General features: G+C 49.7%; 1 protein-coding gene across 22 annotated transcripts in view; it reads left to right on the top strand.

Moving 5' to 3' along the window:
• Nucleotides 1–13,900, top strand: part of EHMT1 (euchromatic histone lysine methyltransferase 1) — a 118,651-nt gene that overhangs the window by 98,020 nt on the left and 6,731 nt on the right. For all 22 annotated transcript variants that reach the window (XM_030506939.1, XM_032920307.1, XM_030506942.1 and 19 more), the window contains 8 exons: nucleotides 985–1,086; nucleotides 1,851–1,955; nucleotides 3,266–3,420; nucleotides 4,204–4,371; nucleotides 4,757–4,901; nucleotides 5,829–5,906; nucleotides 7,109–7,224; nucleotides 9,961–10,047. In XM_030506939.1, the coding sequence (XP_030362799.1) occupies nucleotides 985–1,086; nucleotides 1,851–1,955; nucleotides 3,266–3,420; nucleotides 4,204–4,371; nucleotides 4,757–4,901; nucleotides 5,829–5,906; nucleotides 7,109–7,224; nucleotides 9,961–10,047 (956 nt within the window). The remainder of the gene's footprint in view (nucleotides 1–984; nucleotides 1,087–1,850; nucleotides 1,956–3,265; nucleotides 3,421–4,203; nucleotides 4,372–4,756; nucleotides 4,902–5,828; nucleotides 5,907–7,108; nucleotides 7,225–9,960; nucleotides 10,048–13,900) is intronic.

Genomic DNA, 13,900 nt, shown 5'->3' with positions numbered 1-13,900 from the left:
TCACCCCAAGAAGCCCACACAGTGTAATTCCTGACCCGAGATGTCCTGTCCTTGCGCGGGGGGTTGCTCCCTAGCCCTGTGCCACACTGCCTGATCAGCTCCATCTGAAAGCTCTTGCCTCCCGTGTTTCTTCCAGGGGCTGAGCTGGAAGGAGCAATTCTGCTTTCCAGTCTTTCATTTCCTCCTCCTCATTTCCTGGTCTCTGGGCCTTGCTCTCTGCTAAGCTCTTGGGATATAAAGGCCTGATCAAAATCAGACTCCAGCCACTGAGATCTTAGGTGTTAGCGTGGGAGTGTCTCTGTTGTGACTCACAGCCTGTCCATCTCCTCCAGACCTTGTATTCTCAGCTCCCAAAGGCATTTTTCCTTTCAACCTGTGGCTGCTTTTTATCTCCTATCTCAGCAGACAGCTGCGGGCACGCTGGGGACTTGGTCTCTCAGGAGCTTCTTAGCCCCTGTGCAGGACACCCCTTTGCCCTGCTGCTGGGTGCTGGGATAAGGCCTCGTGCTAATAAAATCCAGCAAAAAAACTGTATGAATGGAACATTTGAGGTTGAGACAAGGCTCCTTTTCTGATGTAAAGTGAAAACACTGCCTCTGTAAGGGATTTCTGTCTCCCCTTGGCTCTCCAGCACATGGAGAAGAGTTGGAGAGGGTTTGCTGGGGAAGGGGAGCATCAATCTGCCAGGGTTTGGGGCTGGTACCTTCCCTAGGCTTCAAAAAGACATCTCTTCTCATAGCCTTTGCACTCTCAGCCTCCTACTCTGCATGGGTTGCACTTCTGGGCTTTGTGTAAGGCTCCCTCTGCTCAGTGCTGGCGTAGGCTCCTGCTCTCTTGCCTCCTTCACAGCAGCTGGGGGCTTTTGGAGTCCTCTGTTCCATCTGTGAACTTCTCTAGTGTTCCTGAGGATCACTGGAGTTGTACAGACATGGGAAACGCTGGGAGGAGATGTCCTCTGAGTGCTTGTTCTGTGGTTGTGTCCAGGATGCAGAGGGCTCCACGTGTCTGCACTTGGCTGCCAAGAAGGGGCACTACGACGTTGTTCAGTACCTCCTCTCCAATGGGAAGATGGATGTCAACTGCCAGGTGAGTTCCTTCTGCGAGGGGCAGGAGCTGCTTTTCTCAGGTGAGGAACTCAAGTCTCAGCAGAGTTTCTCAAGGACACTCCTGGGGGGCACCTGAAAAACGTTCTGTGGTGACAGTCCCATGGGCATCTCGGTCCATCAGAGAAGGCGAATCCTCTCCACTGACCTTATGGAAACTTTCCTTGCACATGCCTTGATTTGCACTTTCTCCTTGACTCTGAGTTTCCTCAGAGTGGAGTGGAGCCTGTTGCTCAAGGGAGTCACTGTGCTCTTCCCTAGCAGGGAAATGGTGGGATCATGGACATGCTGTGGGATGGGTTGAGCCTGGCCCCTGCAATCACAGAGCTTATCCATTGCCATGGGGTGAGGCAGCACTGCATCAGGGTTCCTGGTTCTGGGGGAACCCCAGCACCCCCAGGCTTCTCAGGAAGCTTTGCAGTAGCTCTTACCTGGGATGGATGTTCCTTGTGCCTTTTGGACAGTATTTGAATGACCTGGAGATCTATTGCCAGTGTGCTGAGCTGCAAAGAAACTCCAGCCTGCTGAGGCATGTTGGTTCAAATGGTGCTGGGCTCTGCAGGACCCTGAAGGACCTCCCTGCAGCAGCATAGACTGAAGAAGAGTGATGAGACAGATGTGGGGAGGAAAGGGGTCTGTGGCTCCCGGGCAAGGTGCACCCTGCTGTGGCTGCCAAGGGGCTTGTGAAGCCAGCAGGAGACCTCTTGCCCATCCTGCATGCTTCACCCTTTCCCTTTCCTTCCTCAGGATGACGGAGGCTGGACGCCAATGATCTGGGCCACCGAGTACAAGCATATTGAGCTGGTGAAGCTGCTGCTTGCAAAGGGGTCGGACATCAACATCCGTGACAATGTAAGGTCCTTCCTGGAATCCATTTCAGAAATCAGCCACTATCATAGAATCATCACAGAATCCCAGACTGGTTTGTGTTGGAAGGGACCTTAAAGCTCACCCAGTTCCAACCTCCTGCCAGAGCAGCCACAGCTTCTCTGGGCACCTTGTGCCAGCACCTCAGCACCCTCACAGGGAAGAACTTCTGCCTAAAAGACCTACTCTAAATCCACCCCCCATCAGCTCACAGCCATTCCCCCTTGTCCTGTCATTAAATCCCTTGTCCAGATTTCTTGTCGGCCCCTTTAGGTATTGTGCTGGGAACCATCAAACTTCAGGAGAAATGCTTTTGATTGTGATCGTGCTGCAAGCAGTAGCTGGTGCAAGGCAGAGTAGCAAGTCCAAGTGTAGCAGCATGTGGTGTGCAATCGATGGTGGACTTTTTCTGTATGTGATATGATTAGGGTTTGCTTTACCTGCATGTTACCATACTGGGAGGCAGAAGCTATATAGAAAAAGGCCTCTCCACTCCCTGGTGCATGTCAATAGCCTTCCCATTTAAGAAAGGATCTAAGTTGCAGTCACTACGAGATGTGCTTTATTTTTGCTTAAAAAGAAATAGAAGAAAGTTAATTGATCATTACTATCACCGCACTGTTTTAATCGATGTCTTCAGAGCTTGTCATGGGGAAGGGTTCGAAGTGTACTGCAAATTGCACTGGAACTGAAAACAGAGTATCATTGCTTAAAATACCTCCATCAGAAAGATGAGTGTTCAGCTATTTCCAGTGCTGCTAGTGAGAGATGAGTACATTCAGTATTTAAGAGCTGCCTGAAGTTGGATTGATTGCTCTCGCTGTGGCTCGTGGTTCTCTTTCTAGCACCTTCTTAGTCCCTATAGCTTGTGCTGTGCTCTTTTTCTCTTTAGTTCAGTAGCACTGGAGGCATGCTGACTTTCCTGTTGGCTGGGCTGGGGAAGCTCAGCTTCTAGCCTTTTCCAGCATGTTGGCTCATGTCTGCCACCTCTCTCATGGATAGATCCAGACTAGTTTGTAGCTTAGAGACAGATGATTTGCCTGTGTGTCTAAGGCAGGCGATGGACCACTTTGTGTGCAGCCTCCCCATCCTTGGTACATGGAGGCAGCTGGAGTGAGAACTCCCTGCTTATCTGTGCAGAGATTTCCCTGCCCACCCTGGTAGTCCCAGACAGAAGGAAGGAGACTGCAAACCACATGTTGCATGCTGCAGGTGTAGAGCTAAGGATGATGAATCCCAAAGCGATAGGGGTTTAATGCACTAAACAGCCTCTGCTCTGTTCTCTTTCCCCCCAGGAGGAAAATATCTGTTTGCACTGGGCTGCTTTTTCTGGCTGTGTTGACATAGCAGAGATCCTGCTGGCTGCTAAGTGTGATTTACATGCAGTGAATATTCACGGCGACTCACCCCTGCATATTGCAGCCAGAGAGAATCGCTACGAGTGTGTAGTGTAAGTACAGCTCCAGCCCTGCTGCTCCTCTCCCTTCCCCTGGTCACTCCTTTCTGCCTGGTTACTGGCTGGCAAGCTGAGGAGATCTTTTGAAATGCCTTTGGTGTTTAAGCACAAACCAGGATTGGGATGGAGGGCTTGTTTCTCCGTTACCCTGCTCCTAGGGGCAGTGGGTCTGAAATACAAGCTGCTGCTAGAGCTGGTGGAAAGTAGAGCAAGAAACAAGGAGTGGTGCTGGAGTCTTGGGCAGATGCTTGAGGGGCTGTGCTCAGCCTGGGCTTCCCAACAGAAAGGCCTCAGACATCCTTGATTAAAGCTTGCTTTTTTTCTCCCCATAACTAGCATGGCATAATATGGTAACAGGGCTTTCCCTTTGCTCCATCACTGCTATGAATAAAGTCATCCTGGGTACTCACCAAAAACTGGTGAGTATAAACAAGGGCCAAGTCCAGTACCAGTTTCCTGTGGGACTTTTCCATTTCCACCCCATATCTTTCCCTGCCAGAGAGAGTTTCAAGCCTGTGTGAAGTTAGGCTGGTACCAGCAGGGTACCTGTCATGCCTGAAGCAAGGCAAGGTTTGACCAGAGCTCTCATGAGTGCCTAGAGCTCCAGTCTGTGGCTTCTGCCAGCGCCTTCACGTAGAAGGAACCATGCTTAATACAGGAAACTCAGGTGATTATTCACTACTACAGATTCTTCCTTGCCCCTTAAGGGCTGGTAGCTTGTTTTCCCCTTGCACAGTTTCTCTCAGGAGATGCTTACGCTGTCTTGCTCTTTTGCAGTCTCTTTCTTTCCCGTGGCTCAGATGTCACTTTAAAGAACAAGGAGGGTGAGACTCCGCTGCAGTGCTCCAGCCTTAACTCTCAGGTCTGGGTGGCCCTACAGATGAACAAGACTCTCAAAGAATCATCTACTGAGAAGCCTGTCCAGATAGAGAAGGTTGTGAGCAGGTGAGAATACCTCTGGCTTTGCTTGGGGGTCATGAGGTAGAGCCCTTGCACAGGGGAGGCTGAGGGCCTGCTTTAAGAAAGGGCTGCAAGTGCATGCTTAGCCTTTCAAACTGGTGTGAAGGTCAGTTTGAGCTTAGCAAGATCTAAGCACATGCTGATTCAGATCCTGGTTTGTAAATTCATCCTCCAAATGGAAATACTCACAAGCACAAAGAACAATCTGTAAGACAGGGTGGAAAAAAATGAACTCTCTGCTAGTCTGAATTGCTTTAGGCTTTGAGTGCTCAGTGATCAAAGACAGTAATTCTGTCCCAGGATGGCATTCGAATGGGCCTTTTTCAGGGGAACTTTTCCTCTGTGACAGTTCTCTTTCTGCCACTGACAGAGACATCGCCCGGGGTTATGAGCGGATCCCCATTCCCTGTGTCAACTCTGTGGACAGTGAGCCTTGTCCTAGCAACTACAAATATGTTTCACAGAACTGTGTCACCTCCCCGATGGACATTGACAGAAACATCACCCATTTACAGGTGAGGGAGCTTGTGAATCCACATGGGTTTTCCTTGTCCTGGTGCACTGCACCGCAAAATGGGTTTGGCATTCAAATGGGAATGTCTGCTCTTAATATGGCCATCACATTCCAGCTATGGCTGTAGTCCTAAACTCCAGCTCTTGCTCTAGGAGATGGGATTCTGCTTTATTCCTTTTCCAAGATTTAAGCTAACTTCTGTATTCAGCTGTGTGCTGTAGCATCAGCCATCTGGTGCTGGCTGATGTGGCTCTCATTTATCCTTTTCCTCTGTTCTACATCTGGAAAGTTAGTGAGTTGTTGGGAGACCTTCCTCATGCTGTCTTTCTGCTGACTGCAGCATGCAGGCCGAGGTCTTCAGTGTGATACTGAAAGTCCTGGAAGTCCTGGGTTGTGAGAGTAGAGGTGGGGAAGCACAGGGTAAGGGTGACCCCTCTCCGGACACAGCTCTCAGATGGCTGAAGTGAACTTCCCATGCCCAAGCCCTGTTGGGCAGCAGCTGGTGGTGGGACAGTGTTGGCTTGGGGAGTGCCAGAGCCAGTTGGAGCACCCATGTGGGAAGAAGCAAGCAGCAGGCAGGAAGGAAACCTCATGTTGCAACATCTCCCAGCTCTGGTCCCTCCTTGGAGCTATCCTTGTGCTCAAGGACTCCACTCAAGTGTGGAGCACAGCTCACAGGGTGTGGAGGAAGGTTAATAACACAGGGGGACAACCTCTCACGAGAAAGGAAGGTGGCTCAGTATGAGAGCACACAGAACTCGCACGCAGAGATAGATAATGGAGTAAAACCACTGCTGAATTGTTGAGACTCGTTGTCTTTCTGGCTAAGGAGCTGCAGCAAGAAGACTTGTGGTTTCCTCTCTGACCCAGTCACACAAGTAGCTCTTTCAGTTATGTGTGTGTGGTAACTTCCAGTTTTCTCTTCCAGTATTGTGTATGTATAGACGACTGCTCGTCCAGTAACTGCATGTGTGGCCAACTCAGTATGCGCTGCTGGTATGATAAGGTGAGGACACAGAAGCTACTGGTGGGTCAGGTCACTGTTTGTGAGCTGAACTCTGCACAATTCGGGGTTTATAGTAGTACCTTTAAACCAGTTCCTTGCACAACTCCTTTCTCTTTGTTTTAAAATGCCTGAAGTTGTAGTCTCAGTTTTGAGGTGTGTGCGATAACAACAAAACACGTACGCAGGGAAGCTTTTCTAGTGTTACTTATTTGTGTTACTCACATGCCAACTGAGCCATTAATTACACCCATGTGCTAGAGAGTATTGAATAATCCATGCGTGAAATCAGCTTCCAGTTCAGAGCAGCACAGACAAAGCTGCCGTATGTAAACAAGGGCAGGGTAGTAAAGAGGTTTTTTGCCTGCTTTTATCTGTTATCATTGTAATCCTTCTGGATGAAGGCAAAGTAGAGATGTTTTAACTGCAGCGTTGCCAGAAGCCTGGTTTGGTTTGGGTAAGTGTGCTTCAATGCTTCAGGGAGGGTTTGAGGTTAACATTTGGACAGGTTCTGCTAAGATCAGAACTTCTGTGAATCTCGGCAAGTTTCTCCCAGGGGGACTATTGGCATCTTTCTTTGCTGTGTAGTCATTTTATTTGCATGTTAATAGGTGATTATATCTTTCAAGCCTTAAAAGCCAAATTTGTTAAATATGATGAACTGCATCTATTGCTTCCTTAATCCTATCTTGGGTTGGTTAATAATTGAATTGTAGCTTTTTTGGGAGTGTTACTTGGGAAGATAATGTGGTTCAAAGAACTTGGGTGTACTGGCCTTGTACTCTGGAAGTTTAGGCTTTATTCCTGAGGCAGACAAAGCATCTGCTTCTTCCCTCCAGCACTGCAAATGATAATAATGATGGTGATGCACTCTGGGTTTTTGCACAGCACTGTAAGATGTTTTTTCTGGTGGTGTATAGGGTGATGCCAGGCAATAAAAATCTAGATGGTTTCTTGCTGTTTGTCAGCTGTTGGTGATAGTGATGATGATCTCCAGATGTTGGTGATACCACTGTCAGGGTAGCGCAAAGCCACCACAGAAGCTGAGGTCTCACACTGGTTTGGGGGAGGTTGGGGCATACTCTGCCTTGGGGATCCCTGGCCTGCTTTAACACTCAGGGAATTTCTGCCCTTGGCTTGCCCCTGGTTTGGAAGGGTCACAAGAGGGAACAACTAACCCAGTCTGGAATGCCTCTCCTCTTCAGGATGGCCGACTCCTGCCGGAATTCAACATGGCTGAGCCGCCGCTGATCTTTGAGTGCAATCACGCGTGCTCGTGCTGGAGAACCTGTAGGAACCGAGTGGTGCAGAATGGGCTCAGGTGAGAAGGAGGATCCAAACACCGTTTATCTTGGCAAGACCAACACCAAACCTGTGAGCTTTTTGGCCCTCTAGTCTCAGCTCACCCATAAACCCACAAAACCCCAGGACTTCCTGAGGTGAGGCAGAAGTAGGGGCAGGTGCCACCACACAGTGGTGGGATGCAAATGGGTTCCAGTGTGCTGCCGGTGGGAATGAAGCAGCAGCAGGTTGATGAGCTCAGTTAATATTTGCACCCTGTCCTTCTTGCTGTGATGTTGAAACTGTGGTGTTCTTTCATCAGCCTGACCATAGAACATAGAATGGCTTGTGGGTTTGCTTGAGCAGCCTAGATGTAACTTCTCAGGTGGAGACGTGTGAAGAAAATAAAGCAGCAGGAACTGCAAAGCCTTCATTTAGAAGAACTTGTAAATTAGCAGTCTATATTTAATGCCTTTAGCCTGCCAGAGGGGAGATTGAGATTGAGATTCTTCTTAGGCAGAAGCTCTTCCCTGTGAGGGTGCTGAGGCACTGGCACAGGGTGCCCAGAGAAGCTGTGGCTGCCCCATCCCTGGCAGTGTTCAAGGCCAGGTTGGACACAGGGGCTTGGAGCAACCTGCTCTAGTGGAAGGTGTCCCTGCCCGTGGCAGGGGGTTGGAGCTGGATGAGCTTTAAGGTCCCTTCCAACACAAACCAGCCTGTTATTCTATGATTCTATATTAGAAATACAGGCCAGCATGCCCAGGGTTGGCTGCTCAAAACATCCAGCTATTGGCCTGACTCCCCCTGATTGATACCTGCCTAACCTGTTGGCCTCAGTGCTGCAGATCAGCCATTATGGTTTTGGTGCCAGGCTGAAAGTGTCAATGTTGTGTTTTGGACCTCTGCTGTGGAGAAGTTCGCCACTGCACTAAGTCCAAAGGAGTCCCACTGGAAAAAAGACTTTTGCAAAGTTTTTGTAGTGCTGGCAACACTTTGATTTGCAAGCCTTGTAGTTTCAATGACATTTTGCAGCATTAAGAATAAGTAAGGAAAAGTAGCTCGCTGTGTTTCCACAGAACTTCACCTCTTTTGGCTTTCCCTGCTGAGCTCCAGAGCTCCGGTGTCTCTGTGGGTGTTGGTTGAGAACATGTACACCTAGAGCTGTTGCTGTTGTATTTTTGCCTTGCCAAAGTGTTTTCTGAAAGCCGGGATGTGTTGGAAACCCAAGCATGAGCCTGGGAAGAGCGGCTGTGTTGGGAAGCCTGCGGTCGGGTGCTTGGCAGAGCTGTGCTTGAGGTCCGTGGGGAGGAAACCTCCTGCATTTGGGCTGCAGTGTGACACATGGGTGTTCCCGCTCCATTTCAGTGCTTCCTTGACCAGATTTGCTCCAAATTAACTCCGCTCAGCAGCACACATGTTTCCATCTGGCAGGATGACCTGGCCTAGCTGGGAAGTTGGGATCGGAGCTGCTGCTTGTTTCAGCCCCGACAGCAGAGCCTGAACCTGAGCTTGGTGCTTTGCTGTGGTGGCTGAGGGAAAACATGGGGAGCTTCCTCAAGCCCAAAATAGTGTTATAACCACTCTGAGAGTGATCGTTCTCCTGAAGTTATGTTTTACCCTGGTGAAGGCTCCAGGAGCTGGGAGCAAATACAAGAAAATGCACAGCCTCTGGTTTGAGCTGATGGTGGTGCCAGGAGGGAGTGGCGGGGGGAAGAGAAGTACTGGGAAAAGCAACAGCGTGAAGTTAAGGTGGACATCGGATTTCTCTTTATTCCGATAACAGCGTTGCTGAGAGTGGGTTTTGGTTCCCTCGGGGACAGCATGAGCCTTCCCTAGCCCTGGAGACTGTTCATCCTGCACTTAACTCAAGTTCTGGCGGAGCAGCAGGCACAATGACTTACAGGATTGTTTCTCTGCCTATAAACTCCATCAGTAAAATTCCACAGAGCAGCAATTACACCAAGAAGTTTCAAGTTGCAGCATTTCTTCCTTGTCTTTCAGCCAGGGAGCTGGATATGATGGAGTTGCTAAATGCACTGGCCTCTACAGAGGGCAGAGGGATCAGAGCACTTAAGGTGTTCTTGATTCACCATAAGCTCCCTGTCTTCGCCCTGCAGCACCCTCCCTGCAGAGCTACACTGCCTTAAGTCCCCTTCCACCTTCCCGGCCGTCTCCTGAGTGCATGGAAGGGAAAAGAAATGCTGGTTGTGAGACTCTGGTATCCTACATGTCAATCATCAGTGGTGTAACCACATGGAGCATCCACTCCCACATCCTCCTCCCCCGTCCTGAGGGGTGCACCCAGCAAGGTGCAGCTGGGCAGGGAGAGAGGGGTGATGGATGCCTGTCCCTTGTCCCCAGGCAGTTTCCATCATAGAATCCCAGCCTGGTTTGGGTTGGAAGGGACCTTAAAGCTCATCCGGTTCCAACCCCCTGCCACGGGCAGGGACACCTTTCACTAGAACAAGTTGCTCCAAGCCCCTGTGTCCAACCTGGCCTTGAACACTGCCAGGGATGGGGCAGCCACAGCTTCTCTGGGCAACCAGTGTCTTACCACACTCATAGTGAAGAATTATCTGCCCACATGCTCAGAGCAGTGGTGGGAGTGGAGTGTTCCCACAGTGGTGCCAGTGTGAGAACTGGGGGTTGAGTATCAAAATCAGCTTTGAGTTCGTGGCAATGGAAGGTTGCTGCCTTTTTTGCTTATCCCTCTATAAAAGTTCATCATCTTTTTGTGCAGTGCTGCTATTGACGTGGCTTCTTTTCCTCTTTCCAGGACTCGATTGCAGCTTTATCGGACACAAAAGATGGGCTGGGGTGTGCGAACAATGCAGGACATTCCTCTGGGAACCTTTGTGTGCGAGTAAGTTCCTCAGCTTTCAGTAGCTCCCACAAGCCCATCACTTCCCGAGGCCGGGGTGGTTTGCTGCTCTTTAAGGAGAGGTTTTCACACCAAGCAAATTGGTATCGGGCCCTCAGCCAATTTGAGTGGAGTTTCCTGATGCCATTTCCTGCTCTGTCCTTTTCCTCATAGTGTGGAGCTTTCTCCACCCCCACTCTGACTTGCTGGGATCTGTGCTGAGCTCTTACCCCTCTGAAACACAAGTGAAGAGGGGAGAATGCATTTGGGTTGTGCTGCACATGTGCTCAACTCACGTGTTCACTGTGGCCTGGGGACACTTCAGGCCAAGGCAGTTGGGAACAGCTTCTTTCTGTGGGATCTTTTTCTGTTTCAGTACTGACTTCTCAAGAGGTTTTCCAGTGTCACAGCTCCGGCTTTGGTCTTATTCAACAAAACAGTAAAGCACTTGGTGTTAAGCATGTGTCAGCCCTGATTCAGTAAAGTATTTAAGACCAAAAATGTTCAGATGTATGTCAAGGGAACAAACTGCCATTGACCCTTGCCATTTTCAGGCTTTAAAGTGGTATATGTCCTTTATAGATGTTTTGGGAAGTATTTTCTTCATTTCAATGCTACAGTGAGTTAACACCTTCTAAAGAAGGCTGGACTTGTGCCCTTCATGGAAATAGGTGCTGGGGTTTTTTAGAATTAGTTATTGATGTTTTCTAGAATTGGGGCAGGGGATTGAGGAAGATTGTTGTAGAATTAAGACAATTCTACACTGAATTGGCCAAGTATTTCTTCCATGTTTGGAGCTGCCAGATGAGAACATGTTTTGTGCAGAGGTAAAGCTTAAAACTGCTGTTTGTGGGGAGTGTCCCAAGTCTGTCTTCAGGTGGGGCTTTCTGTTAAGTACCAAAGATCCCAGTGCCCTGGTTTTCAGCATCCAGAGGTGAGCCAGAGCCTGCAAGTAAACTGCTCCCAAAGCGAAAGGGCACCAACTTTGCCAAATCCTACTGGAATGCTAAATACACAAGAGGTATTGGCAGTGGTGATCTGGCAGCCCTGGGAAACAGGGCAGCCCTGACAGTGTAACGGACACAGATGGGCGCATTGTGGAGCACATCAGAGCTGATGGGGTACAGATACCATGACCATGCTTAACTCTTCCCTCCACCCTTGCCAGGAGCTGCTGACGCTGTCATCTTCATCATTAGATGATAATAAGCTGCATACTAAAAAGCTGAGCTAATTTGTGTCTTGCCCATGCATGTTCCTCCTTATCTCCATCACTCTCACTCACACATGTTATTACTCAACTCACCAACACGCAGTCCTCCTCTCTTCCTCCATCTGCACTGATGTCCTTCCTGTGATTCTTCATGGGCAACCTATAGACTTGGTTTCTTCTTTTTCTCATCTCTGGCAAAGAAACCCCCATGCCAGGGGTGTTTGGGGGCTGCTTGCACACAGCAGCTCCTGGGATCAGCTCCTGTGGAAGAGCATTTTGCATTGAAAGTCTGGATTAGAGCCCTGAGCAGATAGTGGCTTCATACAGCAGTTCTTACTCTGCTTGGGAAGGATGATAATTGTATTGGTGTAAGGGTGACTTTATTCCATGATTTTTCACATTTGCCTGTGTGGAGGGCAGGTCTTGAGTAGTTCTCACAACACTTTCATTTTGCAAAGCTCTGCTGGTCCTGACTGTTTCTGTATAAATGCCTTTTTTACACACATACAACTTTTCAGCCTGTGCTTTTCTGGTCTGTGCTTCAGAAACCTTTCAACTTTTCTCTATTATCACTTCAACAATGGTTTCCCTTTCTGTTTCTGCTTCTGGGCTGTCCCTCTGGCACCCCACAGCAGCTTCTGCAGGGAGCGTTTAGCAGTGCTCAGAGCAGTTGGCAGCTGGGAGTGAAGCTCCAGTGCCAGTCAGCCCTGCCACTGTCCCCAGGGCTCCCCAGCCCCAGCTGCTCCATGGAGTCACAGAGTCCCAGCCTGGTTTGTGTTGGAAGGGACCTTAAAGCTCACCCAGTTCCAACCCCTGCCACGGGCAGGGACACCTTCCACTAGAGCAGGTTGCTCCAAGCCCCTGTGTCCAACCTGGCCTTGAACACTGCCAGGGATGGGGCAGCCACAGCTTCTCTGGGCACCCTGTGCCAGCGCCTCAGCACCCTCACAGGGAAGAGCTTCTGCCTAAGACCTCATCTCAATCTTCCCTCTGGCAGGTTAAAGCTATTCCCCTTGTCCTGTCCCTGCAAGCCCTTGTCCAAAGCCCCTCTCCAGGTTTCCTGGAGCCCCTTTAGGCACTGGAGCTGCTCTAAGGTCTCCCCTTCAGGAGCCTTCTCTTCTCCAGGCTGCCCCAGCCCAGCTCTCTCAGCCTGGCTCCAGAGCAGAGCTGCTCCAGCCCTCGCAGCAGCTCTGTGGCCTCCTTGGGACTCACTCCAACAGCTCGATGTTCCTCTTGTGCTGTTGCCCCAGAGCTGGATCAGGACTGCAGGGGGGGGTCTCACCAGAGCCTTGCACTTGGCCTTGTTGAACTTAATGAGGTTTGCATGAGCCCACCTCTCCAGCCTGTCAGCTCCAGACTCCCAGCTGCTCTGGACCCTCCTGCTAACAGCCTCTGGTACCTTCAGCACAGTCCTGGAAGCAGCAGCTCAGCAAGGGGAGAGGCAGCAGCAGCATCCTCCCTGCCCCGCTGGGCTCCCACAATGTTCTTAGGCTCTTCCACTCGCAAATGCCCAGGAGTGTGCTCATGTGCAGGTTTCTCCCTGCCTTCCCAGTTTGTCAGTGCTCAGAGGTTGCTGTGGCTCATCCTGTGCTGACGTTGCTGTGGGGTGTTTGGATCTGCTCTGTTCATACTCAGCTGGGAGGTGATGGAACTGCTGTGGAAGTGGCAGAGCTGGTTCAGGGCTTTTATCAGAGAGGCAGTGAATTAGAGGCAGTGGGGTGCAGAAAAGCAGAGGCTTGTGAGACTCTAGTCTGTTCCTTTCTGTGCATGTCCATTATGTGGTTTCATTTCTGTATGAAAAAGTGATGCTTTAATTAGATACCATCTGCATTGAACCAGGTATTTTAGCCACCCCTTCAGCCAGAGAAGGCCCAAGTGTCCCATTTTCCACACTGCATGGAAAACCCTGGAGCCTGTCCAGGGAACTTCTTGTTGCTCTTGATTTTTGCAAGGAGTGAGCTCTGGTCTTGCCAGTGATGAGTGGCAGGGTAAAACTCTGAGATGTAGTGACTTGCCAGCACCATCCTGAATGTCTTGCTGAGAAGAAAGACTTTGGCTTGACGTTGGGAGTTCTTAAACGAAGCGACTGATGCTCCTGCTCTTTTTTTGTGTAGGAACATGGGCTTCTTGCACATCCCTCCCTAACTTTTGATCTGGGAAATATAGGAACTGTTTGTATTTGTAAGCAGTCCTGGAAAGGAAATAAATTACAGGAATTGTCTTTAAAGGAACATCAAACCAACAGTATTTATTTCGATTGTGGTTTTTAGTTTCACTGAGTTGTAAACCTGGAGTAGGTGTCCCTGAGCAGAGCACTCCCCATGCAGCATTATTCAGCTCTTTCTCAGCTGATGCTGGCTACTGTGCCATGCTACAGCAATTTGTTTCTGGCCATCATCTTCCTATTGCTTTAGGTCACCACTGAGTGTGTGATTTCCAGTAGTGCTTCATAAATAACAAGATGTAATGGGGCAGAGAGGAGGATCACACACAGCAACAGCCTCCTGCTCTGACCAGATCCCTCAGATTTGGAAATTGCAACCAAATGATTCCTTGTCATGGAATGGGTCCTCTCCAGGTTGATGTTTTGTGGCTTTCCTCTGTCCCAGCCCTGCAGTTAAATGCTGCCTCGAGCCAGAGGGG

Source organism: Strigops habroptila, chromosome 15, assembly GCF_004027225.2.
Source record: "Strigops habroptila isolate Jane chromosome 15, bStrHab1.2.pri, whole genome shotgun sequence".
In the NCBI taxonomy this organism is placed as follows: domain Eukaryota; kingdom Metazoa; phylum Chordata; class Aves; order Psittaciformes; family Psittacidae; genus Strigops; species Strigops habroptila.
Note: the sequence above shows the minus strand (reverse complement) of the source record. Positions and strands in the feature narration are given on the sequence as shown.